This window comes from Malaclemys terrapin, chromosome 10, assembly GCF_027887155.1.
Source record: "Malaclemys terrapin pileata isolate rMalTer1 chromosome 10, rMalTer1.hap1, whole genome shotgun sequence".
NCBI classification, from domain to species: domain Eukaryota; kingdom Metazoa; phylum Chordata; order Testudines; family Emydidae; genus Malaclemys; species Malaclemys terrapin.
The window spans coordinates 81,275,174-81,302,937 of record NC_071514.1 but is presented as its reverse complement, the minus strand read 5'-3'; the positions used below and the strand labels follow the sequence as shown (position 1 = coordinate 81,302,937).

Genomic DNA, 27,764 nt, shown 5'->3' with positions numbered 1-27,764 from the left:
TTGCCCAGTTCTACTCCCAACTGTGTGGTCATGGCTCGGTTTTTGTAGAACAGCCTGGTGGAGGTAGCTGTTTGTTACATGAACCCCAGACGAACCCGGTCTCTATGCAATCACGTGGTGCCTGGATTTCCCACCAGGCTTTGGTGACTTGAGGCTGTTCCTCAAAGTATTGTGCTGTTGATTATTTCTGCAATGACAGCCCAGAATGAGTAGTTGGCAGGGCCTGAACCTGTGACCTCGGATTTAAAAGCACAGGCCTCTACGGCTTGAGCTCAAGGAGCAGCTATTTTGCAGCCGAGTGGTAGTAGCGGATTCAACCCTGAGGCATTTGGGAACGACAGCCCCACATGAGCGGACGGTGAACATTAGCACACCTGTGTGCACGCCATTCCCGCACTTGCACTCCTGCACAAAGGCCAGATTAAAAACCAATAGCCATAGAGGCCTTCGTGTTCGGCTGCCTGCTCCAAACCTGGGACAATACCCGGCATGCAAGGGCCTTTAGTTCTCTCTTCTCTGTCCCTAGCACAAATTGCGGCCCTCTTTTTGATCTGCACCTCAGGACGGTGGTTCTGATTTGGTTACTACCGGGGGGAATTGTCCTGCCCTTTTTTGTACAGTCAAAGCCTTGGCTGCTGTTTGCCTTTGGTTTGATTTCTGTCAATACATAGCGTCAGAGACAGTGCCCCCTCTCACCCTCCTCCACCCCCCAAAGAACAGGTGCTGAGCTGTACGGGGGGGGGGGGTGGAGGGGCTGCACAGAACAGGTGCAGCAAGGATCGCGGAGACATTGGCTGAGGAAGTGGGGGTGTCTGCGTTCTACCCTCCACTCTGCCCGACGCCCCAGCAATCTCGGGCAAGTCACGTAGGTCAAGGCTGGTCAGGCTTGGGTGCTTCACCTGATTTGGTTGGGAGCTGCTGGCGCCCAGCACCTCTGAAATCAGGCCAGTTACTTAGGCTCTGAGACTTTTCACCATGTTCCCCCACGTGTAGACGTAACTGACTTTGGAGCTAGGGTGTGTACACTCGGACGCCTATAGCAGCACAACAGCAGTGTAGACACTCACTACAGCCCCGGGAGGGGGTTTCCCAGCAACGTAGACAATCCATCTACCCGAGAGGCAGCGGATAGTTCAGCACAAGAATTCTTCTGTCAACGTAGCGCTGTCTACGCCCGGGGCTGGGCGACAGAGCTACGTCTCTCGGGGGGTGGATTTTTCCCACCCCTAAGAGCCGTAGCTGTGCCATTGTACGTTCCCGGTGTAGACCACCTCTAGCAGTAGACACCCAACTGTGAAAATTGTGCCTTAACCCTTCTGCGCCTAAGTGCCCTGTCCGTAAAAGGAGAACGAGACTTCCCTACCTCCCAGGGGTGTTGTGAGGCTATATTCACTCAGGTGCTCCAGTGATGAGCGCCAGGAAATGCCTGTGAATGAAGTTAGAGCAAAGCCGGAGGAAGACCCCGAGGAAGGGAAGAGAGTGCCCAACACCGGTTCCAGTTCCCTGGCTACATGCACGTGGAACGTCGACTCTCTCACGCCTGGGCTTTTGCTGTGCATGTTTCAGAGAAGATCAAAGGAAGCGGCATTCTGATGTGGGCGGCTCCCTTCTGGGGATGCCCCAAATAACACCCCGGGAGTCAACAGCTGGGAATTCCCTGGAGAAAAACGTGAAATTCCGCTTGATAGTCAAACACCTAACCAGCCTGTCATCCTATATCGATCACATGGATACTGGGAGCCTGCCACGGAGAACAATGAAGCAGGAAGGGCAGTAGGTGGAGAATTCACCCGTGCAGAGACTCAGCATGACGTCTGTGCATCACTTAGACCCAGAGGGCGGGCACACATGGGGATATGGCCACAGGGGAGCATAAGCCGTCTGCAGCGTGACGAAGCTCACCCTAAACGTCTGGGCATGTGACTCGCTCGGATCAGGTATTTTAATTTATTTTGAAGATTGCTCGAGTTGCGTGACGAACGAGGTTTCCCTGGAGGACGGCAGGGGTGGGGGGGTGTCTGTGCAGCTCCCTGGCCTTACCGGTTACCGCTAAGATGACGGCTCCGATGATCATGATGAGCGTCTGCAGCGCGTCAGTGTAGATCACAGCTGCTAGCCCACCTGCACGAGACGGGAACGAGATACAGGGGGCTCAATCGGCACCGGGCCGGGCGCTGTTGTAATGTCAACAATAAACCCAACCATTCACCTGGAGACGTGTCCGTCGGTTATTGATCCCTGCTGAGCAGGAGACCTTCCACCAAGGTAAAACAGGAGGGCCAGCTCCGTTCACTGCTGTGCAGCCAAGGGTTATGGGGCTGCCTGTCTCCCCATGGGTGGGCTGGGGCCAGGCATACTCCAGTTGCAGAGCAGGGCGCGTAAGGGTGTTGCGCTCCCCCACAAGCGTAGAGGAGGCTGAGCCGTCCGTGTGGAGCAGGAGTCCCAAGCGCATGGGACAAAAAGGAAAGGGCGGGGGCGGGGAGCATGGGTTCGTCTGGAAAGAGGAGCTGAAGTGAGCGCACCATGTTCTCACGCTCCTGCACAGCAGGCCATGCCGCGGCCATGCAGCAGCGCTCTCCTTAGCGCCAGAGCCGAGTCCCGGGCACCGATCTAGCCCACGCCTCTCTTTCCTCTTTGCACTTCTACAGGCAGCCCCCAGGGACGAAGACAGCCTCTTGCTCAGTCCTCCGGCCCGTCCTCCTCCCTCAACAAAGCAGGAATGCCCCCCCTCCCCCCCCGGGATAAAGGTCCGCTTTCTCGGGCAGGGACCAGCTGAGTGTTCTGGGTTTGTACAGCTCCTAGCACAACAGGGTCTCGGTCCATTAGAGCCTCTTAGAACGGTCACAAAACGGGGCCGTTATTAATAGGTATGTGCGCGCGTCCAGGCCTGGGGTGCATAGGTGCTAATTCCTTAGTGCTTTGCCCTGTTTGTAACTAACCCAGCAACAGGGCTTCCCGCACTCGGCTGTGGACTCCATTCCAGCCAACGCGAGAGCACGGCTAGGAAATGGATCCCTCCCTTTTCTTCCTTTCATCCCATTGCCCCTAAGTCTCCTGCCTGGTACTCCTCAAGCAATTCCACGCCCTCCCTGGTGTTCTCGCCCACCAGCTGCTGGCACTCTGAGCAGATCCCCCGTTAGTCATTGTCTAGCCAGGCCCTGTGCATTTAGCCCTTCTATGTCCTCTTTACCAAGCAACCCCTTTAGCCTTGAGATTTGGCCAAGCCTGCCCACCTAGGGAGATGGGAACTTGGCCAATGAGGAGCAGTGGCTTAAAAAGGTAGCTGAGTTGTAGCAAAAGGTTTGAAGCTATTGACTCCCGTCTCGTGGCAACACGTCTGGGTTTCACATAACCAGTAACATCCGATTCGATTACATGCATTTTAAGAGATGTTCTCCTGGTTCAATGGCTCAGTGACCCCACCCACTCGCTGAGCTCAGAGTTAAATACCCAACACCCACATATGCTCTATGGACTGAAAAATACGCGGACACAATTTGTTTGGAACTAGAGAGTCACGGTGACATCCGAATACCGTTTAGAGCGGGGTGGGCGAACTTTTTGGCCCAAGGGCCACATTGGGGTATGGAAATTGTATGGCGGGCCATGAATGCTCACGAAATTGGGATTGGGGTGTGGGAGGAGGTGAGGGCTCTGGCTGCGGGTGCGGGCTCTGGGATGGGGCCCAAAATGATGAGTTCAGGGAATGGGAGAGGGCTCCGGATTAGGGTGCGGGGGGGTGAGAGCTCTGGGGATGAGGGGTTTGGGGTGCAGGAGGGTGCTCTGGGCTGGGACCGAGGGGTTCAGAGGGCGGGAGGGGGATCAGGGCTGGGGTAGGGTTTGGGGCATGGGGAAGGGTCTGAGGGCTCTGGCTGGGGGTGCAGGCTCTGGGGTGGGGCTGAAGGGCTTGGGGTACAAGAGGGGGCTCTGGGCTGGGACCGAGGGGTTCAGAGGGCGGGAGGGGGATCAGTACTGTGGCAAGGGATTAGGGTGCGGGGGGGGCTCAGTGGTGCAGGCTCTGGGCGGTGCTTACTGCAAGCAGCTCCTGGAAGCATGTTCCCCCTCCAGCTCTGAGGCATGGCCAGGTGGCTCTGTGCACTGCCCCATCTGTTGACTCCAGCTCCCATTGGCTGGGAACCACAGCCAATGGGAGCTGCGGGGGCAACACCTGTGAACAGGGCAGCACGCAGAGCCGCCTGGCCATGCCTCTGTGTACTACATAGGAGCCGGAGAGGGGTCATGCCGGCTGCTTTCTGGGAGCCTCGTAGGGCGGGGCAAGCCCCTGACCCCGCTCCCCAGCTGGAGCGGGGCAAACCCCCGACCCTGCTGCCCGGCGGGAGCTGAGAGCCAGATTAAATGGTCTGACAGGCCGGATATGGCCGACGGGCCGTAGTTTTCCCACCCCTGGTTTAGAGGTACTGAGGCGGTGTACTGCTTTGATTGAGAGGAGAAGAGATTGGGCCAAACTTTCTGGGCTGGCGTGACTCCCCTGGCACTGACGATGAAGGGAACCGCCACTCCTGGTAATAATTCAGGGGCCTGCCAAGGAGATCGGACCCGGTGGTCTGTGCAGGGTGGAAGCCAGGAACTCATGAATTCTACTCCCAGCTCTGAGCCTCACTACCTGTGAATGGTTGGGGAAATCCCATTGGTCAGCCCACCAGTAAAGCAGGGAGAACACTGGTTACTACCTCCCCTCCGGGCACGAGTGAGCTGAGATTTGTGGTCTTTGAAGCCGAAGAGCACGAAGGATTCCGATAAGCAGGGAAGTTGGCGGCGAAGTGCATTCGCTAAGGCCCTTCGGATAAAGGATTGGACCCTCTTAGGATGGTCACCATGTGGGGATGTCGCAACGGTGGCCATTAATAATAGGCTCACCTGTGTGCACACGTACGTATACACGAGAGAATCCAAGGCACATGTTGCAGAGGGAGGAAGTTACTGGACATGAGAAGCCCACTCATGCAGCCCTCACTCCAGTAGTCCTGCTGACTTCCCTGGCCCAGGCAGCGTCTAGAAGTGCAGGGAATCCCAAGCCAATGAGCCGAGAGGTATTTCACTAGCTAGAAGTGAAACGTAAGCGTTGTGCGCCCAACAGAGTGCCGGCCTCGGAGTCCTTCCTGCTCCAACCCTTGGCAACTTACCAGCGATGGTGTAGAGAGCTGTGACCACCAGCATCAGGACGGTGGAGAGGTAGAGGTTCCAGCCTAGGCAAACTTGTACAAACAGGGCCCCCGAATACAGATCTGTCTGCACGTGAAATAAAGAACACGGCGTTTGGGTGAGGCCCATGGCTACGCCCTGCCAACACCCAGAGAGGTGGGAATGGGGACAATCTACCCAGAGCTAACCTGGGTACCACAGAGCTTAGCACCTTCTGCCATGCACCCAACTGGAGGTAAGTGCTTCCCCACACGGGCACCACGTGACATGAGCTGGAGGTCTCAGCCCGCTTCAGCCGAGCACAGAACCACTGGCAATAACCAGGGGACTGACCTGCCCTTCCCACCCGAGTAGTGCCCTGCAGGGCAGAGCTGGACAGGCAACACCAAGGGAAGCTCCAAATGCCACTTCCCCGTGGTGGGCCTGTTTGGAGAGAAATTGAGTATGTCAGTCATCAGAGCTGGCAACCTGGCCTCTCACACACTCATACAGGGGTCTAATCCTTAACGAGGAGGCAGTGTGGTCTAGTGGCTAGCGCACTTGCGTGGCACTCAGGACACATGGGTTCCATTCCCAGCTCTGTGGTTGGCCTGCTGGGGGCACCTTGGTCAAGTCAGTTGACTTCTCTGTGCCTCAGTTTCCCTGACTGTAAGATGAGGCTAATGATACCGGCCGCCTGTGTGACGTGCTTTCAGATCTCCGGAGGACGAGTGCTATAGAAGAGCTTGGGATTATTATTATCCCGCCAGGCGCTGGCCTGTCCCCATTCCCTTGAGAACAAAGGAGAGTTAAGGGTGCTCAGAACCTGCCAGGATCGGGCCTGTCACTGCCCCATTGCTGACCCTACCGCTGAGAAGGCAGATGGTCACTGCAGAAGTGGACCCAGCCAGACTCAGCAACTCCCCACGGTAGGTAACTCCTCACTAGCACACACTCCTCCTAGCACTACTTTCAGCCGAGGATCTCAAAGCACTCTAGAAACATTCACTCATTAAGCCTCATACAACCCTTGACAGGCAGGCGAGCGCCAGGTGGGGAAACTGAGGCAGGGCACGGTCAAGTGACTCAGCCATGGTCACGCAGCAAGTCAGCGGAAGATTCAGGAGCAGAACCCGGGAGCCCCGACTCCCCCATGCTCTGCCTCGCATCTTTGTTGTTTCAGGCTAAGCGCAGGTCATGCTTTCAGAGCAGGATCCGTCCAGGAGCGGCGCCAGGGTTTTTGGCGCCCTAGGCAGGGGTCCTTCCGTGCTCCCGGTCGTCATCAGCAATTCTGCGGCGGTGGGGTCCTTCCGCGCTCCCGGTCTTCGGGGCACTTCGGCGGTGGGTCCCGGAGCGAGTGAAGGACCCGCCGCCGAATTGCCGCCAAAGACCCGGAGTGCAGAAGGACCCCCCCACCGCCGAATTGCCGCCAAGCGCGGCAAAATGCCGCCCCCCCCCCGAAATCCTGGTGCCCTAAGCAACCGCCTAGGTTGTCTAAATGGAAGCGCCGGCCCTGGATCCGTCCCCTGGTGCTCCGGGGAGCGGAGACGACCTCGGCAGGGTCACTAGCTCAGATACCTCAGAACTAGAGACGCTAATTCCCAGTTACGCTGAACTCCTGATATGACGCACGATGGCACAGCGCCACAACACCTTGAGTCTCTCCCATGTGCCACACCCATGCCCGGAAGGCAGCGAGCTTGGTGGAGCACCAAGGGGAGGACGGCTCAGGCGGATAAGAGGGGCGGGCTGCTCTCAGTCCCCGGGCCAGGCACTCAGTTCTCCTGGGAAAGGCCATTAAGCTACCTCATCTCTGCAACATCCACCATTGGGCCCTTCCCAAAGAGAGGCCGGGGTGGCTGGGGAGAGCCGGAGGCAGAGTGGAAGAGGGCCTGGCCCCCAGGAGAAAATGGAGCACGGGAAACACACGGGAGTTGTTCTCCCCCGTAGTGGCAGGGTGCCGCAGAGGCTGTGCAGCATCCAGACCCCCATAGACCCTGAACCTAGAGATGGTTGGAGGGGAACTCAGCTCTTCCCCTCGGTCCCTATTTTCTGTCTACTCAGCAAACTCCTTTGCCGTCTCTGCCACCCTTCGGCAGGCCAGCGGGTGCAGTAATGGGGGAGGGCCAGTCTCTCTCTGCTTGACTGGATTCGTTCCCTTGGCAGCCGCCGCCGCCTTTGAAAAGCCTGCCAAGCCGTTTCTCAGAGCCCCGCTCCCTGCCAGCTGGAGTGGGACGCTGAAGCTGTCAGAGCTTTGGGCCATCCCCAGTGGGGCGGTGGGCCACGAGCTGGGGCGCTCACATGGGCAGAGGGAGTTCATGCCAAGCACATCACAGATAAGATCCACGCCAGGAGAGGAGCAAACGGGCTGAGTGCAAACACGAGAGGAATCGTTGGGTCTGTATTTCTATAACACCTCTTAGCCGAAGAGCTCACAGCAAACAATTAGCTCAACCCCCCCACAAGCGGATTAAAGATTCTACCCATTTGACAGATGGAGAAACTGAGGCACTCAGCGGTGATAGGTGTTGCTTGCAGTTGGGCAGCAAAAAGTAGCAAAGTGAGGGATCAAACCCAGCAACCCTGACTTCCACTCCCCTGCTCTAGCCACCACACCAGATTTGCAGCCCCCAGGGTTGGATGCCTGCGGAGATCGGCCAAAGGAGCCGTTCTAACACACACCAGAGGTTCCGCGAGCCCAGCTTCTGGGGAACAAGTAGGAGATGTTGCTATGAGATTGCAGCAAGACGCCTTGAGGGACCCCAGCTCTGCTGGTCACCTGGGAGAGCCCTCCCCCCCCCACCGGGAGAGGGACTGGTCACTCCAAAACCCTTTAAACCTCGTCATTCGATGAAATGTCACCTTTGACCGAAAGCCGGGGGAATGTCCCGGCACATCTCTTCCCTGGCATGTCGCTGGTTGCAAGGCTACCACCCACATGGAGAGCTCTCTCCAAGGCACCATCCTTCTGAGCCTTTTTCATTTGTGGCATCACACCCTGTTCAAATCACGCGGCTCCACGGGACTGGAACGGAAGGACCCAAACCAACGGCCGCCCATGGGCACCTTTCACTGCCCAGCAGAGAGCATGCATGGAAAGATCAGTGGGAGGTTAGTTAAAAATGTAGGGCCAGATCGTCAGCTGGTGCAAATCATCCCAACTCCACGGACGCCCATTTACCCCAGCTAAGGATCTCAGAGTTCACAGGGCAGCCAGGCGGGTGCAGGAGGTGTAGTTTATATCTCCTTGGGCCAGCCCCCAGTTAGTCAGGCCTCCAAAGCAGAGCCTTTCAGAGGTGCCATGGGAAGACCTGCTGACGAAGGGCGAGAGGTGGTTATTAGTAAGAGACCCTTTCCAGGATGGAACTTGGTCCCAGACCAGACTAGCCTTGGGAGGCAGCAAACTAGGGGCCAGGCCACCTGGCTTTTATTCCAGTCCCTGCCGGGTGACCTTGGGCAAGTGAGTTTCCCTGTGAGTAGAACATGGATAACCACACTCACTCACCCAGCCTGAGAAAGCACCCAGATCGACAGAGGAAAGGGCTAAATATAATCATTCATGCCCCAACCCCTCGCACACTTTCCACAGCACCTTCCACGCCAGCATCTTGGCTGCTGGCCTGAGAGGGGCAGGACCCCAGAGCTTCCCTTGCTCCAAACAGAAGGCACGGAGGAGTCGTCCCAGAAATGCGAACAGGATGGTGGAAGGAGCAGAAAGAGCCCCACGTTCCCCAGGTCATGGGGGATTGTAGCACCTCCCGCTGTTATACAGAACCCAGGTGCAGACGTCATTCCTTCGCCAGCAGGATCTCCAACATGCCTGAGGTATCTCAGTGGGAGCCGAACAGGCCCAACAGACATTACTGGAAGAGTCCCAGATTAACAAGGCCTTTAACTTGGAAAGTTCAGGAGAAGAGGAGGACTTGGTAAGTCTCAACCCCACGGGAGCTTCATGAATGCGGCTTGTGGATGTTCTGCGGGCCGGTGGGACGCCTACCAATTTAATCAGGAGGGTCCCGGCTACACATGGTGCTGGGGCGCAGCTTGATCTACACAGCTGAGCTGCGTCACACTCGGCTCAGCAGAGCAGGGCATCAACATTCTCCACGGGATTAGCGACGGGGTTGTGCATGTGGAACCGAGGGCAAGATCTAGCTCAAGCTCAAGGTCAAGACTTTTCCGAGGGTGAGGTGCAAACCGCAGGCCCGTGGGCCCAGCCGCACGCTGGGTGATGAGAATGAACCAGCCCTGTCTGACATCCCCGAGAGCCGGCCAGCCAGGACACGGGAGGGACACGCGCTGTTCTCTAATCTCCCAAAGAATGTCGGCAGCGTGTTCTGCCGACCGGCATGGAATTAGCCCCCTGGCTGGACCTGCCAGGCTCCATCCCTGCTGGATATCTGTGAGCTGCTGTTGCTCTCGGTGCCTAAGACACAGATCCAGCACCGGTGCCCAGCCCAAGCAATTGCGGATCTCTCTCTCTCTGCAGCATCCTGGGGGCGTGGGGGTAAGCAAGAAGGAATCCTCCCACCAGTCTGCCAAGGAGTCCCTCCATGGCCATTACTGCAGGCTAGCTGGAAGAGCCCTTGCTCTCTATGGTGGGGAAATATCTGGTGGATCTTTGCACGTGTGTCCACACTGTCCCCACATTCTGCCCTTGCTCCACTGCCCAACCCCCCTTGGTTTGGGGTGTTGGTATCCCTGACTTGGAATAGAGCCCAGCCCACATGTTTGTACCACTCCACTTCTACAGCAGCCAACACCCTCAGGGAGGAGATCCAGGATTGTCCCCTAGCTGAACAAAACATCTGACTCTTTTTAACGAACAGCCGTGCCATTCGTAATTAACGACTGTATGATGTAATGCCCAGGCTGGGGCCAGAACTTCTGCTGACATCCCCCGAGCTGTGCTGGAGTCAATCACGCTCTGCTGATCTCGAGGCTGTGGCCCATTCATGGTGGGTGTTTTAGTTAATGGTTCTAGCTAGGTTACGAATTGGCCTCAACTCCATTCCGGCCAGGCCATCTCTAAAGGAGAGGCCAGGTCAGTACCCAGGGTCCATTAAGATCTTGGATTCTCTGCTTAGGCTGGTAGGGGGCGGGCAATTGAATACTGGTTGTGCTTGATGTGGGCGCCTTTCCATAGAGAACATATGACCAAAGCCGCAACTAAGCCCTAATAGGACTTTGGGTCACTGTCTTATCCAGCCCCCCAGGAATGGCGCCAGATGCCAGCATCAGCTCCTAGACTAGGTAATTCCACTGCAACGGGTCAGAGATCAGCAGAAACTCACCAATAACAATAATGATACCCAGGGCCATGCTTCACCCTGAGACTCTAAGGGGGAAGGCTTGGGAGCCGGTCACACTCCCCTAAGCCACTAGTCCCAGCACAAGGTATTATTAATTTAGAGGGTCATTCTCCATTGGTGGGAGCATGATGAAGCATCAGCTTCGCCCGACCACAGTTCCATCCCAGCATGGAGCTGGGAGTAAAGGGGCCATTGTCCGTCACATTCCCTGGAGCTCCCAATGTTCTTCTCGGAGTGATTTATCGTCTTTCATGTCCACACTTGCCAGCTTCTAAGCCGTCATTCCTGGGAGTGCCCCCACTCCAGCAAGCCTTCACTTTTCCCCCTTACCCGGCTGGTAGGATGCAGCCTTGGAGAGCAGATTTCATAACTGCTCCTCCTGGGTTCCTTAAGGTCTAACAATGTTTGCTGCCAGCTACATCTGGTGCAGATGCCTTTAATTCCTGGCTCTGAAGAGGCCATGACATCTCCGCCTGCTTTGTAATTTTGCTAGGGTGGCAAACAATGAGAGAACATGTGACTGGTTAATAAGACGTCCCAAAGACAAAAACAAGCTCATTAAAAGCAGGCCTGAACCATGCACGAGACAAGTAATTTCCATCATACAAGGAGGGCAAAGCCTTTGAAGTCAGGCCCTACGGCCTTGGCAGGAGGCTTGCCCTTCCCTGCACCCATGAGTGACCTCACTTGAAAACTGGCTCTTACCCAATGCCATCAGCAAGGCACAAGAGAGAAAACAGGCGCAAGGCAGCGTTTGGATTTAATGGGGTTAACCCCGTGGCCCTGGTGAAGCCAGGACGTCGGCAGCCAGGGAACATACATGATCTTTAAAGCAGGCCGATACCCACAGGGGGCTGCCCAGCCACATAGGGTGCTCCGTATATTCTTACATGATGCCATCTACTAGCCGGGGACAAAGACCCCTGGGGAAGCCCATCCCGAGTGCCTAAAGTCTAACACCCCACTTGAGTTGGCAGTAGAATTTGAACCTGCGACCTTCAGCTTAGCTGGGTGCAATTGTAGGTTCACACTTTCCCCTAAAGCATCCTGCAACAGTCCACATAGGAGGCAGGACACGGCTCAGTTTGTCCCTGTGGACTTTCAAACATTCATCCCAACATATGGCTGGCAACAACTATCTGATCCAAATGCACCAGGAACGGAACTAGTGTAACACCGACAGACCCCGGTTGTCGGCGGGTGGGATCAAACCTGAGACCTCTAGAACTTAGTGCAGGAGCCTCTACTGCATGAGCTAAAAGCCAACTGGCTGTTAGCAAGGGCTGTAAAGCAGACTCATTAATCTCTGTCTCTCTCTAAGGGCTTGTCTACACCACGCAGCCTTGTCGCTAAAAGTCAGCGTGTGTAAATGCTCTTTGTCGGCACTTTTGCCAACCAAATATTTCCAGGCCCGCGAGTGGCATTAGCTTTGTCGGCAGGAGAGTGCTCCTGCCGACAAAGGCGAGTTCACACTGCCACTTGCGTTGGCAACATTTTTGTCTCTCTCAGGTGGGGCTTTATTAAGTACCCGTGAAAGACAAAAGTTTTGTCGACAACTTCTCAGTGTAGACAAGCCCTAAGTGGTCTCGGTGCCACTAGATGGGACAGAACACCACACCCAGGAGGTGTGTGAGTTACACAAGCAGCCAGTGTAATCTCCTTGTCTAGGCCAGTTCCTTTACAACTGGATTCTGCGTGAGTCAGAGACCAGTTGAGACTCACCAGTAATAACAATGCAGGGACAGTAAATGTATGAGGAGTCACAGCTTTAGCAAAGAAGAGACATGGGGCGGGGAGTGACTCTTAGCACTTGAGACACCAAGCCCAGGCATGGAGAGAAACACCAAAATAATAGCACAGGTTTCAAGACACATGGCTATAATCTGTGCCCAGCAGGGAGAACCCAATGAGTGACTTGAAGGTGCAAAGTTCATCTTCTTTAGAATCCTCTGGCCTGTACTATGCAGGTCAGACCAGATGATCACAACCATCCTTTCTGGTCTTCACATCCAGGAATGAATTTGTAGGTCAACAGCCATTACAAGCTGCGCAATTAGATATTTGAGCTCCAAATCCAAGGGAAGCCAGGCAAATCAACAAAGCCTCCTAGCAACTACCTAGGTCCTCAATGGGAAAGAGGACCAGGGAAGAGAGGGCAGCTCTGCCCTCTGGAGAGAGATGTGGCATCACACAGTGCTAGCTGTCAAATAATGGAGGTTCCATACTTGCATTTCTTCACAGTTACTCCTGATGCCGACAGAGTTTCAGCCCACGACTGACATTAGTGGGCAGGCCCTGAACCTCTGAAAACAGCTGTTTCCCATGGGAAAGACTGAATGGCTGTGTCGGATAAAGGCAGGATCAAATTAACTCAGATATCCCAGTCCTACAAGCCGAAGAATCTCCTGTATTTTCAAGTGGCCCTCAGAGTTTGCCACTCCACTCCCCACCACCAAGAAACCACAGGCCACCACGGCTCTGAAACAGTCCACACGTTTTCAAACTCCGCCTGTGATCCCTCACAATACATGGGCAGTTGTGGGACACTCTGCAGAACCATCGGGTCCCAAACTATGGCACTCCTCCATCCTCCCACGCAGGTTTGGGGGACCCCCTCTCTGGGCACAAGGAAAACATACGTTCAGCTCCCAGAACCATGGCAACAGCACACCTGGGGATCTGCCTGACAGGTCACAACAGGACTTGAAGATGCCCGGCTCCCATGGGAAAGGAGTCCTTCTAAAGCTATCATGCCTCTGCCCAATTCAAGAACTTTGGCCTATGGAGTCAGTTCTTGCTGGGATGCGCAGCGGGCTAACACATGAACCTCTCATCCCTCCAGGCCAGGGCTCCCTACCAGGGGACTGTCTGTTATCATGAATATATCCAGCATAGCTAGCAGTCTGCCTAGAACAGCAGTCCCCAAACTTTTGAGGGTTGCGCCCCCCCCCTTACCTCTGTCTGCGCCCCCTCACCCCCGCCCCCATCGGAGCCGGGAGCAGGACCGTGGCTCCGGAGGGGATGTTGACAGGGGCAAGGGGGCCAAGGCCACAGCTGGGGCGGAAGCAGAGCCGCAACTGAGCTGCAATGGGGGCTGGCAGCTGGGCTCTGCTCCCAGCCCCACCCCCAGCCTTGGCCCCGGGCCGGGAATGGATCTGCAGCCAGCAGCAGAGGATGGGGAAGAAGGGAGGGGCAAGACCAGGAGTGGAGACGCGCCAAGGCTGGGACCAGGGCCAGGCGTGGGGCCGGGAGCTGGGGATGCAGCTTGGAGCGGCACCGGAGCAGAGCTGGAGACGGGGAGGGGCTGAGTGATGTTCCCCCCCCCCCCCCCCACATAGGGGCTGGCCCGGGCCCTGCCACACCCCCCAGACATTCCTCCGCGCCCGCCTGGGGGCGCCTCACAGTTTGGGGACCTCTGGTCTAGAACAAGATAACCACTGTCCCAGCATGTCTAATAGGTCCCCTGATTGTTATTGCTGCTTCCTTGTGTGAGTTGGGAAGTGCTCAGGTACTACACTAGATATGCAGAGAGGATAGAGTCTCCATTGGCTCTCTCTGCTCCAGACTCTTGACCAGGAACGTGGAGGAGATCTTTCCTGGGCAGTACACAGAAGTGGCATGAGTGAGGAAAGGCTCCTAGGACACAATCTACTGGATACTGAGGGACTAAAATGGCCAAACAGTACAAATGATCTGACAGCCCAAAGCACCTTACACACTTAACTGATATTGACACTATACTTAAAGGGATCACATTACCCACCAATGAAATGCAGCCACCTCTGAAGCAAAACACAGCAGCTGTTCAACAACACAAAGCAACACTTTGTGACTCGGTTTGGGCAGGAAAGAAAGTTCACATATCCAGCTAAAAGTGCCAGGGGAATGTAGGGAGCCTGGATGCAACTTACCTGAGCTGAAATTTGGCCAAGCCACCAGGATAACCACCTCTAATTTCTGAAAAAGTGCCCCGGGGTCATTAGTGACAATGAGTGGCCAAGATTGTGGTTTTACAGAATCATAGAGCTGTCGGGCTGGAAGGGGCCTCGAGAGGTCATCTAGTCCAGCCCCCTGCACTGAGGCAGGACCAAGTAGACCTAGACCCGCCCTGACAGGGGATTGTCCAACCTGCTCTTAAAAACTTCCAGTGATTCTACAGCCTCCCTTAACTACCCTTCAAGTTAGAAAGTTTTTTCTAATCTCTCACCTAAATCTCCCTCACTGCAGATTAAGCTCCTTACTTCTTGTCCTAGTTTGAGTGGACATGAAGAACTATTGATCACCATCCTCTTTATAACAGCCCTTAACTTATTTGAAGACTGTTACCAAATCCCCCACCAGATTTCTCCAGACAACCAGGCCAGGTTTCCTCACAGGTCACGGATTCTAAACCTTTTGTCATTTGTGTTGCTCTCCTCTGGACTCTCTCCAGTTTGTCCACGTCTTTCCTAAGGTGTGAATCCCCAAATGGACGCAGTTCTCCAGCTGAGGACTCCACAGTGCAGAAGAATTACCTCCCCCACTTACATACGACACTCCTGTTAATACACCCCAGAATGACATTAACCTTTTTTGCACCCGCATCACATTGCTGACTCATATTCAATTAGGGATCCACTACATTCCCCTGGTCCTCTTCAGCAGTGCTACCACACAGCCAGTTATTCCCCATTTCGTAACTGTGCATGTGATTTTTCCTTCCTTAGTCCTTTGCACCTGCCTTTACTGAATTTCATTTTGTGGATTTCAGACCAATCCTCCAATTTATCAAGATCATTTGAATTCTAGTCCTGTCCTCCAAAGTGCTTGCAACCCCTCCTAGCTTGGCATCATCCACACATGTTATAAGCATACTCACCACTCCATTGTCCAAGTCATCAATGACAGTACTAAATAGTACCGGACCAGGACTAACTCCTGTGGGACCCCACTAGATACATCCTCCCAGTTTGAGAGCGAGCCATGGATACCCGCTCTCCGAATACAGTCTTTCAACCAGTTGTTCACCCACCTAGACCACATGTCCCTAGTTTGCTTATCAGAATGTCACTAATCTGTTACCCAAAAGACAGCACCTCCATCAGCACCCTAGCGTCATACTGGAGTATGGATTCTGGGATAACTCACGGGGAACGGCACTTTCGAGTGAGTCCCCAGCACCACTCCTGCTGGTTCTAGATGCTCGGGGAAGCATACATGCAGGGAGAATGATGTCCCTGATGTCCTTAAACAGCAACACCTGAAAGAACAGCACCATTTAGAACAATGAGCTGTTTAAATTATAATCAGCAAGGCAGCACTTGAAGGTTCCAGCCAAACTCAGGGCCGCACCACGCCAGGGACTGTGCAGACACAGCAAGAGACTGTTCCTGGCTCAGACTAAAGAGCGGGAGAGGAAAAAAGTGGCCCCGGAAAGGGGCCCGCCCAAAGTCACACAGCAGGTCAGCGGTAGTGCTGGGAAGAGAAGCCGGGTCTCCTGATTCCCAGTCTAATCCTCACTCCACTGGCCCAGTACCATTCAGGGCTACCTTAATCAAAGGGCAGTTACTGATTGAGGAGTTTCAGTGACATCACATTTCCTTGCTAGTGCTTTTCCTCTTTGGAGAGCAAGGCTCCTTCCAGGAGACGGGCAGGCCCGGGCTGCTGTGGTTGGTGGATTCCTCACCACTAAGTACTAGCGCCGCAAGCCTTATTTTAAGGAACTTCTGGACACGGGCATCCTTATCTCGCTGAACAGGAGAGCAAGGATACAGTGCACTCAGAACCAGGCCCCAAACCAGCCTGGGGGCTCCTGGAAGCAAATCCAAGGACTGAGCCTTTTCGGAGGAAAGCCGCGGCAGTGTTGGGAAATGCCACGCGGGCAGGGAGTGGGGCAGCAGTCACCACCAGAGCGGAGTGGGCAGAACATACAGAGCTAGGTTGCCAGTTTTGGGTGGATGTATCCCTGGAGGTTTCATCACATGACATCATTTTAATTAAAGATTAATCTTTAATGCCTGGAGACTCCAGGACAAAGCCTGGAGGGTTGGCAAGACTACACAGAGCGGGCACAAGCGTGAACTGGTTGTGAGCGCCCCCTGGTGGGGGAATAGCTACATTTCACCAGTAACATCCCTTGGTACAGTACAGTGCTTCACAGACCCTGCGACGCCGTGCGAGCGGCTTCTGGTTTCACCTGTACACATGCCAAGACCTCGTCAGATCCAGGCATTAGATCAGCCAAACCCTATCCCAGGAGGCCACGTGGGATTGGCCCCCTAGAGCAGCGGTTCCCAAACTTTAACCACCTGTGAACCCCTTTCACTAAAATGTCAAGTCTCGCGAACCCCCTCCTAAAAATGAATATTTCCAGGGATTTTCTCCTTTACCGGAGTATAAATGATAAAAGCCGTGATCTTGGAAATAAATAATTTGTTTTTCTGACATTCTTATTACACCCTATTTATTATTATTTATCATTATAGTGTTTTTGTTACATTATGAAAATGGCAACACTCTTCCAGGATCTCACTTTCGTAGCCTGTATCACTTTGAATAAGCCTGTTATAAGACCAGGCTCCTAGGTTTCATCAAGAAGTATCAGATGTGAAACAGCAGGAAAGTATTTAAGAAGCCAACTCAAAGAGTTCTTCTTATACAAGCATTCAGGTCTTGAGCAGTCCAGGCAAACAACGCACGTTACAACAAAGCTTAAACTTGTTCATCATAATTTTAAAAACAAGACTAGCTGCCTATTTAATTTTAAAAACAGCAAAAGATATCCACCTCCCTTTCCATTTCTTAGAAGGAGTCTTGAAGTTTAAATCTCCTCAGTGTGATAGAGATGCTGGCTTTGATCTGCTTCGCTCTTGGAAGTCCAGGGGCTCCGGGAGGCTGCTGGCCCCGTGCTGCCCGCGGTCCCTAGGGACAGCTCTGTCCGCCCTTAGGGAATTTTTTTCCCCCGAGAATCCCCTGTAACATTTCGCGAACCCCACTTTGGGAACCACTGCCCTAGAGCACATTTCTTCCTCCATTCTGCACCTGAGCTATTTGTTTCCTCTCTGGGGGGTGCAGGATTGATGTGGCTCAGATCTAAGTGCCCCCCTCGCTGCCTGCAGTCCCAGGTCACTCTGCAGTAGGGTTGCCAACCTTCCAGGATCGACCTGGAGTCTCCAGGAATTAAAGATTAATCTTTCATTAAAGATCATGTCATGTGATGAAACCTCCAGGAATACATCCAACCAAAACAGGCAACTCTACTCTGCACCTTGGGCCTGGCCCCTGGGTGTGATGCTCCAGGCTGGTATCATCGGATTACAGGTCAATTTACACCCAAGAAACTCACGACACACCAAGCAGCTCAGGAGAGTGAAGAGAGAAGTTCTGTGTGAGTCTAGAAACCTCTAGAAACCCTGAATAAGGACAGGACTCAGCTATACCCTGTGGGAATCAGACACTTCGTGCAGGTGTTTGGACCATCCACTGGAATGCAATAAAGCTACCTCTCCCTGCAACTCCATTTTATGGGATGATTCCAAAACCCCAGGGCAAGGATCTTGTTCTTAATTAAACTCTACAGGTCTTTAGCTTAATTCCCACTGAGCCCTGTTGGTTTCTTCCCTACTACATTTGACGTTCACAGCTACATTTTTCCACAAGATGAGCGGGAAGCGTCACTGCTTGAGAAGTGACAGGCGAGGGAGAGGGGAATTCAGTTCCTCAGTCCCATTTCCCTCTTTGCTGAAGCTGCCAAGAATGGGCCAGTTAGCGCTGAGCATGTTGTGGGTTCGGGATCCTAATCTCTGTCCATCAATCTCTCCACGTCATCGCAAATGTGCCTCTCATTTGGAAGACGAAGTACCAAACGTCCTAGTTATTAGGACTGAGCGTCTTCTAAGGGCTGGTCGTCACTACAGTGTTAGGTCAAAGTATGACGCGAGAGTTGTCCCAACCCGAATTCTGTCCACACACAAAAATCTCTAGCTCATGTTAAGTGGTGCTTTGAGCTCGAGCTAGCTGGTCCCCGAGGGATGGACTGAAACTGAGTGCTGCTGACTCTAGATTAGTGGTTACCAAACTGTGGCACATGTCCCGGCGAGGGCACGTGAGACATCTCTGGGGGGTTTGCGGGAGAAATTGTGTAATGGTGGATTTATTATTTTATTTATTGTATTTTCATAATAGGCGACTCACATGATGCTTTACAATTCTGTGGGAATTTGTTATATAAAATACAGTAGTTAATTTACTTCAGGCTGTACCAATGAGAACAGAGAGACACGGACATACAAAGCCCTCCCCTCCAAACACCGTGGGTTCAGGTGCCCAGCACCTGTCCAATCTGAGCTCAGAACTTAGGGAGGGGGTTGATAATATACAGAGCGCACTATCACTATATCTGTACGTACATAACAGTGAAATATGGACAGATGGCTAAAGCCAGGAAGTGTGAAGAATCATAGAATATCAGGGTTGGAAGGGACCTCATGAGGTCATCTAGTCCAACCCCCTGCTCAAAGAAGGACTAATCCCCAGACAGATTTTTTTCCCCCCAGATCCCTAAACAGCCCCCTCAAGGATTGAACTCACAACCCTGGGTTTAGCAGGCCAACGCTCAAACCACAGAGCTATCCCTCCCCTTGAAGAAGAACATACAAAGGATCAGTGATGAGAGGGGTAGGGGGTACGTGGGCCGCAGGTAGATTTGGAAGGGGGTACGCAACAAGAAAAGTTTGGGAACTTCTGCTCTAGAGCTAGTGATGCAGTGGGGACACAGCAGCAGGAGGTAGAACAACTCCTCAGCCGCTAACCCAATCATTCTGCTCATCCCAGCACTCAGGGTAGCCACTCACTGCAGTGACGGGAAGGGTTCTCCCAGCAGTTAACGTGTCTCTCCGAGATGCAGTAGCTAGAATTCTCCCATCAACCTAGCGCTGTCTACGCCAGCGGGGTCAACTTAACTGTTTAGTGTAGACCTGGCCTAGCTGTTGGCATACAGACAACCCCTCATTGGTTCCCAACTCTTCTAACTCCTGTGTGCTCAGCTCCGCCTCCTCCATGACCTCCAACAGCTGCTTTTATAGCAGGGGTTCTCAAACTGGGGGTCGGGACCCCTCAGGGCGTCACGAGGTTATTGCATGGGGGGTCGCGAGCTGTCAGTCTCCATCCCAAACCCTGCTTTGCCTCCAGCATTTATAATGGTGTTAAATATGTTAAAGTGTTTTTAATTTATAAGGGGGGGTTGCACTCAGAGGCTTGCTATGTGAAAGGGGTCACCAGTACAAAAGTTTGAGACCCACTGTTTTATAGCATCCCCTGGGCTCCCTCCCAGACAGGGCCGGCTCCAGGCACCAGCCGACCAAGCACGTGCTTGGGGCGGCACCTTGGGGCGGGGCAGCGCTCAGGTTTTTGTTGTTTTTTTTTTTTTTTTTGGTTTGGTGGAGCAGCGCTGGAGGGGTTTGTTTTTTTGTTTTTGTTTCCGCCGGGCGGTGCTCGGAGGGGGGGCTTGGGCGGCGCGGCGTTCGGGGGAGGTGGGGGCTTGGGCAGCGTAGCGGGGCTTCGGGCAGCACGGAGCTCGGGGGGGGCGGGGGCTTGGGCGGCGCGGCGCTTGGGGGGGGGCGGGGCTTCAGGTGGCGCGGCGCTCGCGGTGGGGGGTGTTATGGTGGGGCGGCGTTTTTTTTTTTGCTTGGGGCAGCAAAAAAGTTAGAGCCAGCCCTGCTCCCAGAGCCCTGCTCTCCCTCAGTTCTCCCACCCTCTAGGGCCTGAGTACCAAGTTAAGTCTCCACTTGCTGGAAATCAAATCCCTAAACGCCATCACAGCAGCCCAGCCCCCGCCCGGACGGGTTTGATTGTTTGCATGGCTTTTGCCCAGGCGTTCAGTGGCAGAGAGCGCCAGCCAGATGCCCTCTGGGACACCGTGTTTCAGAGCCCTCAGTGCCATACAGAGTCCTGGCTACTCACCGATATTTTGGTGAAGACGGAGAGCAGGAGTGACAGGGCGGAGAGATACATCCGGATTCTCTCCCCTCCGAACCGTCTCTGGAGATACTCCGGCATGGTGACGATCTGAGCGGCAGAGACGCAGGGGTCACTGCACGGCACGGCAGCCCCCTGCCGCAGGCAGCTGCAGCCCAAGTCAGAACGGGGAAGTACCGGGAGGGCTAATGGGAGCTTGAACAGAGCCCAGGAATTATGGCTGCACTCCCTCTTAACCCGGGGGAGGAAGGGGCTTTGTGAAGAGCTTGGCACCCTCAGGCAAACACAGCTTTTGCCTCCACAAAGGGTACATGCCACCCAGCACGCAGGCACACTCTTCACTCCAAAGGGCACCAGCAGGCAGGCTATGTGGCTAGGAGAGGGGCTTGGTCCTAGGCAGGGAGGAGCTCGCTAGGACTCCATCCCTCTGGCTTCTCGTAGGGCCCTGCACAAAGCCAGTCTGTCTGGGGTCTTATACCCCTTGCTAAAGCTATAAAGCCCCTCAGCCTCGAAGATCCTAAAATTAACCAACGAGTTAAGAACTGAGCTCAGCTTACGAGTGGGAGGCCTGATTTCACTGCAGGCACCACAGCAACGCCACAAAGTCATTGTTAATATCAATATGATCAGAAATAGGAACATGGCTAATATCACCACCTCAGTGAGGAATCAGCGTTTGCAAAAAATGAGCCGTGCCACTTGTGTGCACGCACATACCCCACTGCTCTCTCCTGGGCGGAATCAGAACTGCCCAGGTGTGTGTCATGGACCCCATCCTGCAGGCTGGTGGGGTCTGTTTCCCACCGGCTCAGGCAAAGAGAGCAGAGTTCACCCAGGGTTAGGGTTCACACAGATCCTGCCCTGAGTCATAGCCAGCCAGTGACAGTATCTGGTAATGGCTATGAAAGTGGGGCTGTCCGGCTGTGTCCGGTATACTCCGACTGTACTTACCCCCGAGGAGATGTAGACTGGTACAAACACCCAGGCCAATGCCAGCAGGACATAGGTAGCCTACGGAGAAGCAGGGGCACACCAGAGTCTGATCAATCACTGTTCTGTCGGGCCTCCAGCTTAACGTTAGCAACATCACTGGGTCCCACGCAGGAGGCTTGAGCTGGGCCCAGCCCCACCTCGAGATGCACACTCAGATCTCCACGGGCTCTGTGGACCATGGGTGTGTCTGAGGGTGGGATACAGAACTCCCCTATGGACACTCCCCATCTCAGCGCTTAGCGCCTGGCATTGCTGACTCCACAGGTTACCAGAAATTTCATGTTAACTCCTTAAGGCCTTACATTAATGCAGAGCCCAACCCCCTAGTGGAGAAATGCTTGGAAAACCAGGGAGCCTTTTTCTGGGCTATCCATTTGCCATAATATCCCCAGTCGGGATGTCTGCCGGGGTTGGACTTGGGATCTCTAGATCCGGAAGCATGGGCAACCAGGGCATGAACTAAGGCACCAGGTACCTCAGCAGGCTCCTAAACATCTATATGTGGCCCCGCCTATAGAGGGATACCGAGAGCTTAGCATGGGTTACACATATTTTCCCCATCAGCCCTAATGGGGTTATGTGCAAATGCCCCATTAGGTGGGTAAGGCTTTGTCTGTCCCAAGTGGCTCCAGTGACCGATTAGCGTAATAAGGCAAAGTGACTCACATTCCATTCAAAGCCAGCGACGGCAATTCCCCCAGCAGCTCCAGTCCCAGCCAGTCCAATAAAGAGCCCTGATCCTTCACTGCTGGCAAAGAGGGAGGCTCCAATCTGCAGGCCAAAAGCAAGGAGGCTCATTAGCACGCACAGCTTAGCTAGGCATTGACGTCTTTGCTATGTAACCCATAGAGTGAGCCTGGTTGCTTGCTTATATATCTTCTCTTATGGGCTTGAGTGTTTCTTTTAATAGATTTATAGATTTGGACTAGAGCATTCTTGGCCGTACCACAAGGATCCTACAGGTCACATCCTGTATGGTGAGCTAAAGCAAGTTAGCATTCATACGTTCGGGGCCTTTAGCCTAGGTAAGTGAGGATGAGTTAAAGCAAATTAGACCTTTGGCATAGATAGATGACTACCTAAGTTATGCCCTCTTTAAACTCAGCAGGTACACCACAAAGAACATGGAAATAACATGGTTAGTCAGAAATAAGAGATGTGAGGATGAGCTTGCTAATGGTCATGAATAGGTATGAACATGCCAGCCGAGAGGGTAAGCGTACCCTGATATTTTGTGGGTGAGGAAATTAAGTTTGGACATGGAAGGTGGGCACAGTGGTCAGCTCAATAAGACGGGCAAACCACCATGTATGTTAGTTGGTTAGTTTTAACTTCTATAGTCTTTCAATAGCTTTTCAGCTCTCTAGCTTCTCCTTAGTTCTGCACCTCCCAATCGAGACTTGAGGAACCTGGCCCATCGGACTCTCTTGGCATGCCAGAGACGAGGCTGGTCCTTTGTCTCTTACCACCAGGGTACCAAGGGTGGGTGTGAGTGTGTTAATCTAGGAAGTTTTATGCTGTATAATACCACAGGTACCTCTAGGACAATATTATTTCCTTTGTCATTCTGATTGATTATTTTTCCATTTGATCATTATTCCATTTATCTCCATCAAAGTCTCTGAGGCTGTATTTTGTTCTCAGTTGAGTCATACATCCCGAGAGTCCTTGCAAAACTCTGTGTAGTCTGATTCTGGGACAAGAACCTTATTATCTTCTGCTCAGATCAACTGGCAAGCCTGTAACCCATATTATATCCACAAGAATATGAATCCCCTAAAATCAGGCAACAGCAGGCTCCGTCTATGCCGCCAACGGAACCGTGTTAGCCGAATGGGTTTCAAACAGGGCTCACCTGGATGGCACAGAGCAGGCTGCAGCGCCTGGCAAACTGCAAGGAGCCAGCTTGGCCACCAGGCATCTCCACGTAAGCTGGTGGGGCTGATCCACCAGCCAAAGAAGGCAAAGCCATGCTCCAAACAAGGGCACCAGTCCAGCTCCTTTGCTGAGGGCTTTGCTCTACTGCCTCAGAAGCAAGGATCCAAAACAACACACCGCCACTCAAAGAATCTCATTGCCCCTCAGGGTCTCATCTTATCCTTGTGTCCCGGTCTTCCCTGTCCTCAGAGGCCAGCCAGCTCCTAGGAACATCTGCTCCTCTGCCCCAGAGCCAGGAAGACTTGTATGATTTCCTGTAGTCAGCAGGCCTGTGAGGCGCAATTACAGCTTCCAGTTTTAAAGGGACCGGGGGCTAGAAGACGCACCCTGAGACGTGCACACTCAGCTAATCCTGAGCTCACTCGCAAGGCCACTAACAGAATTTCTTGCTGTTGGGAGGCATGTGGGAGCCCAGGGCTTCCTTTCCTCATGCAAACACTTGTCAGAGAATCACACGTCATTGCATTTGCCGCAGCGCAGAAATGTCATTACCGGGGTATGCTGCCTAGACCTGAGCTGTAAGGAAAGGGTACGGGGAGGGGATCAGCCATCCTGCATTTCTAGACAAGAACGAAATGCGGAAGGAATATATTGGTTGTAACAAACCTGGGGCCACCTATGATTTTGTGGGAGTTACCACGCTGCCGTCATAACCGGGCACGGCTGCTTGGCAAAAGCGGGGACAGAATTCAGATCCTGCTGCTCCAAATGCCCCTACCCAAGCTTAGACTGGCCTACAGGGAAATCTCCTAAGAGACCACAGGGCTTGGATGCCCGTAAACCTTCTGAGCACTGGTAGGTTAAGCACAGATCCCATTGATCTGGGGTCTGAGTCCTGGTTAGCAGGACCCAACAGATCACAGATCTTCTGAGGGGTAGCAGCAAAGAGGGACCCCACCACTGGAGAAATGAGACATAGCTCCAAGTCAGGCAGGGGCGAGCAGATGCTGGCTGCCTCCTAGTGGGAATCCAGTGAGTTCCTGTGTTATGCATTATGGGGCATGATCTGAGATGTCTGTTGATTCATTGCAAGGTGTTTGAATTGAGTGTATTACAAGAAGTACCCCATGTGGCAAGCCATGTACGGCGGCAGCTACATCCAGCAGAAGATTGCAACTCCCTGATATATGAAAAGTGATAATATTAGCTCCATCTCCCTGGGCACTGGAGGTGATGGTGGGTAGATACAGCATGGGCCACCACTGCTCCAGAGACCCCGCTTCCCTCCTTTTCATAGGAGGGATGGCTCTGCAACAGAGGCCCAAGTGTGAGACCCGACTGCTGGGGACTGTCCTGCATAAAGAGACAGAAGAGAAGCCAGAGAGAAAGAGAGAAAAAGAGATGGCATCTACTTACAGGCCACCACGCCATGCTCCTGCCAGCAAGGAAGTAGCCACTGAGCGTATTCCTATTCACCCTGCATGAGGACTGAGAGGAAACGGAGATCAGCATGGAAAGAAAGCAGCCCTGCTCCCGTAAACCCATCCTGGAGAGCAACCAGGAGCCTTTGGATGGCTAGCAAGAGCCATGTGACTGAGGGATGATTATAAACACCACCACCTAGCTCTTATCTAGAACTATTCGTAAGTACATTGCAAAGAGCTTTACACACGAGGGCCGCATCATTATCCCTATTTTATAGATGGTAAAACTGAGGCGAAAAAACTTGCCCAAGTCTCCCAGCAGGCCTGCGCTAGAGCAGGTTCTAGAACCCAGGTCTCCTGAGTCCAAGTCGAGTGCACTAGCTACTAGGCAATATGATTATACGACGCCTGTGGCAGCTCTCTGAGCAGGATAGAGCCAATCAGGCAAGAGTGGCCATGGACTCGTAGAGGATTGTCATATTCGGCCTCAGTGCTGAGCAGAAAGGCTTGGCCTGGATGTACCACCATCCTACAATGGATGGACTCAGACTCACTCGCATCTAATGGCTGGAGACCAACAGAGGCTGAGGACCCTGCCTACGCTGAGGTTTGATTCAACAACCCGGGAAGCCAACAGGAGTCCTCCTATGGACTGAAATGGATGTTCGAGCAGACCCCTAATACTACCACAACTAATAGAGCTTCTCCTTTAGCTCAAGTGAGAGAGGGGTGTGCTTTCGTAAGCCATAGATCCTCCTACTGAGGACACGGGTGTGTGTGGATTGACGAACGAACATATCAGACCCCAGACAGGTAGAACAGGCTGCTCAATTTGTGCCCATGTAGGAGACACTGTTCTGCTCTAACTTGGCCTCTACTCGTGTCTCGCCGAGCAATTAGCATCATAAAAATAGAAAGAATGATTTCCCGTTAAGGATTATGTAGGGGCGGTAAAAACCTTTGCAAATGCCTCTATGTCTGTTAAAGCAGGATCTATTGGACTGACTCCCTCTGGCCACACCTGCCATGTGTCCTGGCCTTCTTAAGACTCAGCCATGCAAGGCGCTGAGTACTCCAGCCCCAGTCCTGAAAAACACTTAAGCACATTGTGACAAAGTTCCTCCTCTATCTTGGTGGGTCCTGCACTTATTGGCGGATTTTCTTGCCTCAGAGATTCACCATGTGGGTTGGGGAACAGCCCAGAGACCTTCCCTTCTGGAAGAACCCACAGTCCAGGTCAATTGGGAGGTTTGAGGGGAACCCGGGCCCACCCTCTACTCCGGGTTCCAGCCCAGGGCCCTGTGGACTGCAGCTGTCTATAGTGCCTCCTGTAACAGCTGCATGACAGCTACAACTCCCTGGGCTACTTCCCCATGGCCTCCTCCAAACACCTTCCTTATTCTCACCACAGGACCTTCCTCCTGGTGTCTGATAACGCTTGTGCTCCTCAGTCCTCCAGCAGCTCACGCTCTCACTCTCAGCTCCTTGTGCCTCTTGCTCCCAGATCCTCATACTCCCACCACAAACTGAAGTGAGCTCCTTTTAAAACCCAGGTGCCCTGATTAGCCTGCCTTAATTGATTCTAGCAGCTTCTTCTTAATTGGCTCCAGGTGTTCCAATTAGCCTGCCTGCCTTAACTGGTTCTAGCAGGTTCCTGATTACTTTAGTGCAGCCCCTGCTCTGGTCACTCAGGGAACAGAAAACTACTCATCAAGTGACCAGTATATTTGCCCTCTACCAGACTCCCGTACCCCACTGGTCTGGGTCTGTCACAACATGCTTAACTTTAAGCATGCAAATCCAGTGAACATCTTTCAGCCAGCATTTCTCAATGAGAGCAATTAGAAATAATCCTTAGCTCTTAAAGTCAAAGGCATAAGGGAAAAATACCATAAAAGCAATCTGTCCAGGAGCTGTTTAACATATCTTTGCTTTATATATTGGTTGTATTGGTTGTAGTATTTTGACACCTACAGAGTATAGTCCTGGGCACACTGGAAATAAGATTAGATAGGTAGCCCAATCAATCTCTTAGCAGCACCTGAAATAAAGGCTCCACTATGCAGGGACGGAAGGTGCGGGTCTGTACAATTATGAATGGGAGGAGAGGTGACCATGAAACCGATTCTGTACTAAAAAGTGGGTCATGCTCTGAAAAAATCTGAGAATCTCTCAGGCTTCTTCCAGGTAAGCACCTCCAGTTACGTCCCAGGAGCAACAGACCCCAGCAGACATACTCCCAGGCACGCTCCTTTTTCACATGTTCTGAAAGCTGCAAGATTCACATTCTAGTTGGGCTGACTCAGTCCTTTCTAGGCAGATAAACTGAGCTCTCTGCAGTTTGCTGGGGTGGGGTCTCTCCGAGAAGATTTGAGAAGCCAAGACATTTTTTAATAAGAGTAGGAGCTTTCTCTGGGCCAAAATTTCCCCTCTCCACCCTGTTGTGGCGCAGGATACGTAGGAGCAGGCGGATTATCAAGGTGCTCAGCAACCCCTGGTAATCAAGCCGCAGCTTTCTGCGATCCACCGGAGAGGTCTGGGGCCCAATCTGGCAACCCCGACTCACATAAGGATCCCTTTTTAATTGTTTGAGAACTACTAGGTCGCAGGATCAGGAGTGTAGACCCTTATCTTGCAATCCAAGCCAGGCGGGTGGACCAGATTGCAGGATCAGGGCCTTAGTTTGCAAAGCCCTTTGGGAACCTTTGGGATGGAGTGAGTGGAAGCTAAGTACCCGCAGCACCTCGCAGGCTCAAGTCCAGAAAGGCACGTTGCTAAGGTGCAATAGTAAAATAAAGCAATTAACTAATGAGGATTTCAAAAACAGGGCTCCTGCTCCTTTCAGGTGGCACCTGAGAAGCCAGTCCTGAGAGAGGAGACAGAAATTGCAAAGATTTAAAGTACATAACAGCAAATTAAACAAACAAAAAACCCTCTTACCCATATTCCCACAGCCACGTTCAAGGCAAAATAAGCCACGATGACAAGAATGTCAGCAACATTGAACGGCTGCAGAGGGGTAACTGATCCAGCAGTGGAATTGTCACCCATCATCCCGACG

The 27,764-nt window shown here is 53.1% G+C and overlaps 1 protein-coding gene across 8 annotated transcripts in view; it reads right to left on the bottom strand.

The window, feature by feature from the left end:
• The window catches only part of SLC5A10 (solute carrier family 5 member 10), an 88,624-nt gene extending 60,860 nt beyond the window's left edge, over nt 1-27,764 (bottom strand). For 4 of the 8 annotated variants that reach the window (XM_054043002.1, XM_054043003.1, XM_054043004.1 and 1 more), the window contains exons 1-7: nt 27,644-27,764; nt 24,696-24,767; nt 22,068-22,172; nt 21,360-21,419; nt 20,394-20,498; nt 5,145-5,250; nt 2,041-2,121 (exon numbers count right to left, since the gene is read on the bottom strand). In XM_054043002.1, the coding sequence (XP_053898977.1) occupies nt 2,041-2,121; nt 5,145-5,250; nt 20,394-20,498; nt 21,360-21,419; nt 22,068-22,172; nt 24,696-24,767; nt 27,644-27,757 (643 nt within the window). In that variant the 5' untranslated portion in view covers nt 27,758-27,764. Of the gene's footprint in view, nt 1-2,040; nt 2,122-5,144; nt 5,251-20,393; nt 20,499-21,359; nt 21,420-22,067; nt 22,173-24,695; nt 24,768-27,643 lie in introns of those variants that run through there. The other 4 variants (XM_054043006.1, XM_054043008.1, XM_054043005.1 and 1 more) reach the window with 3 other exon arrangements.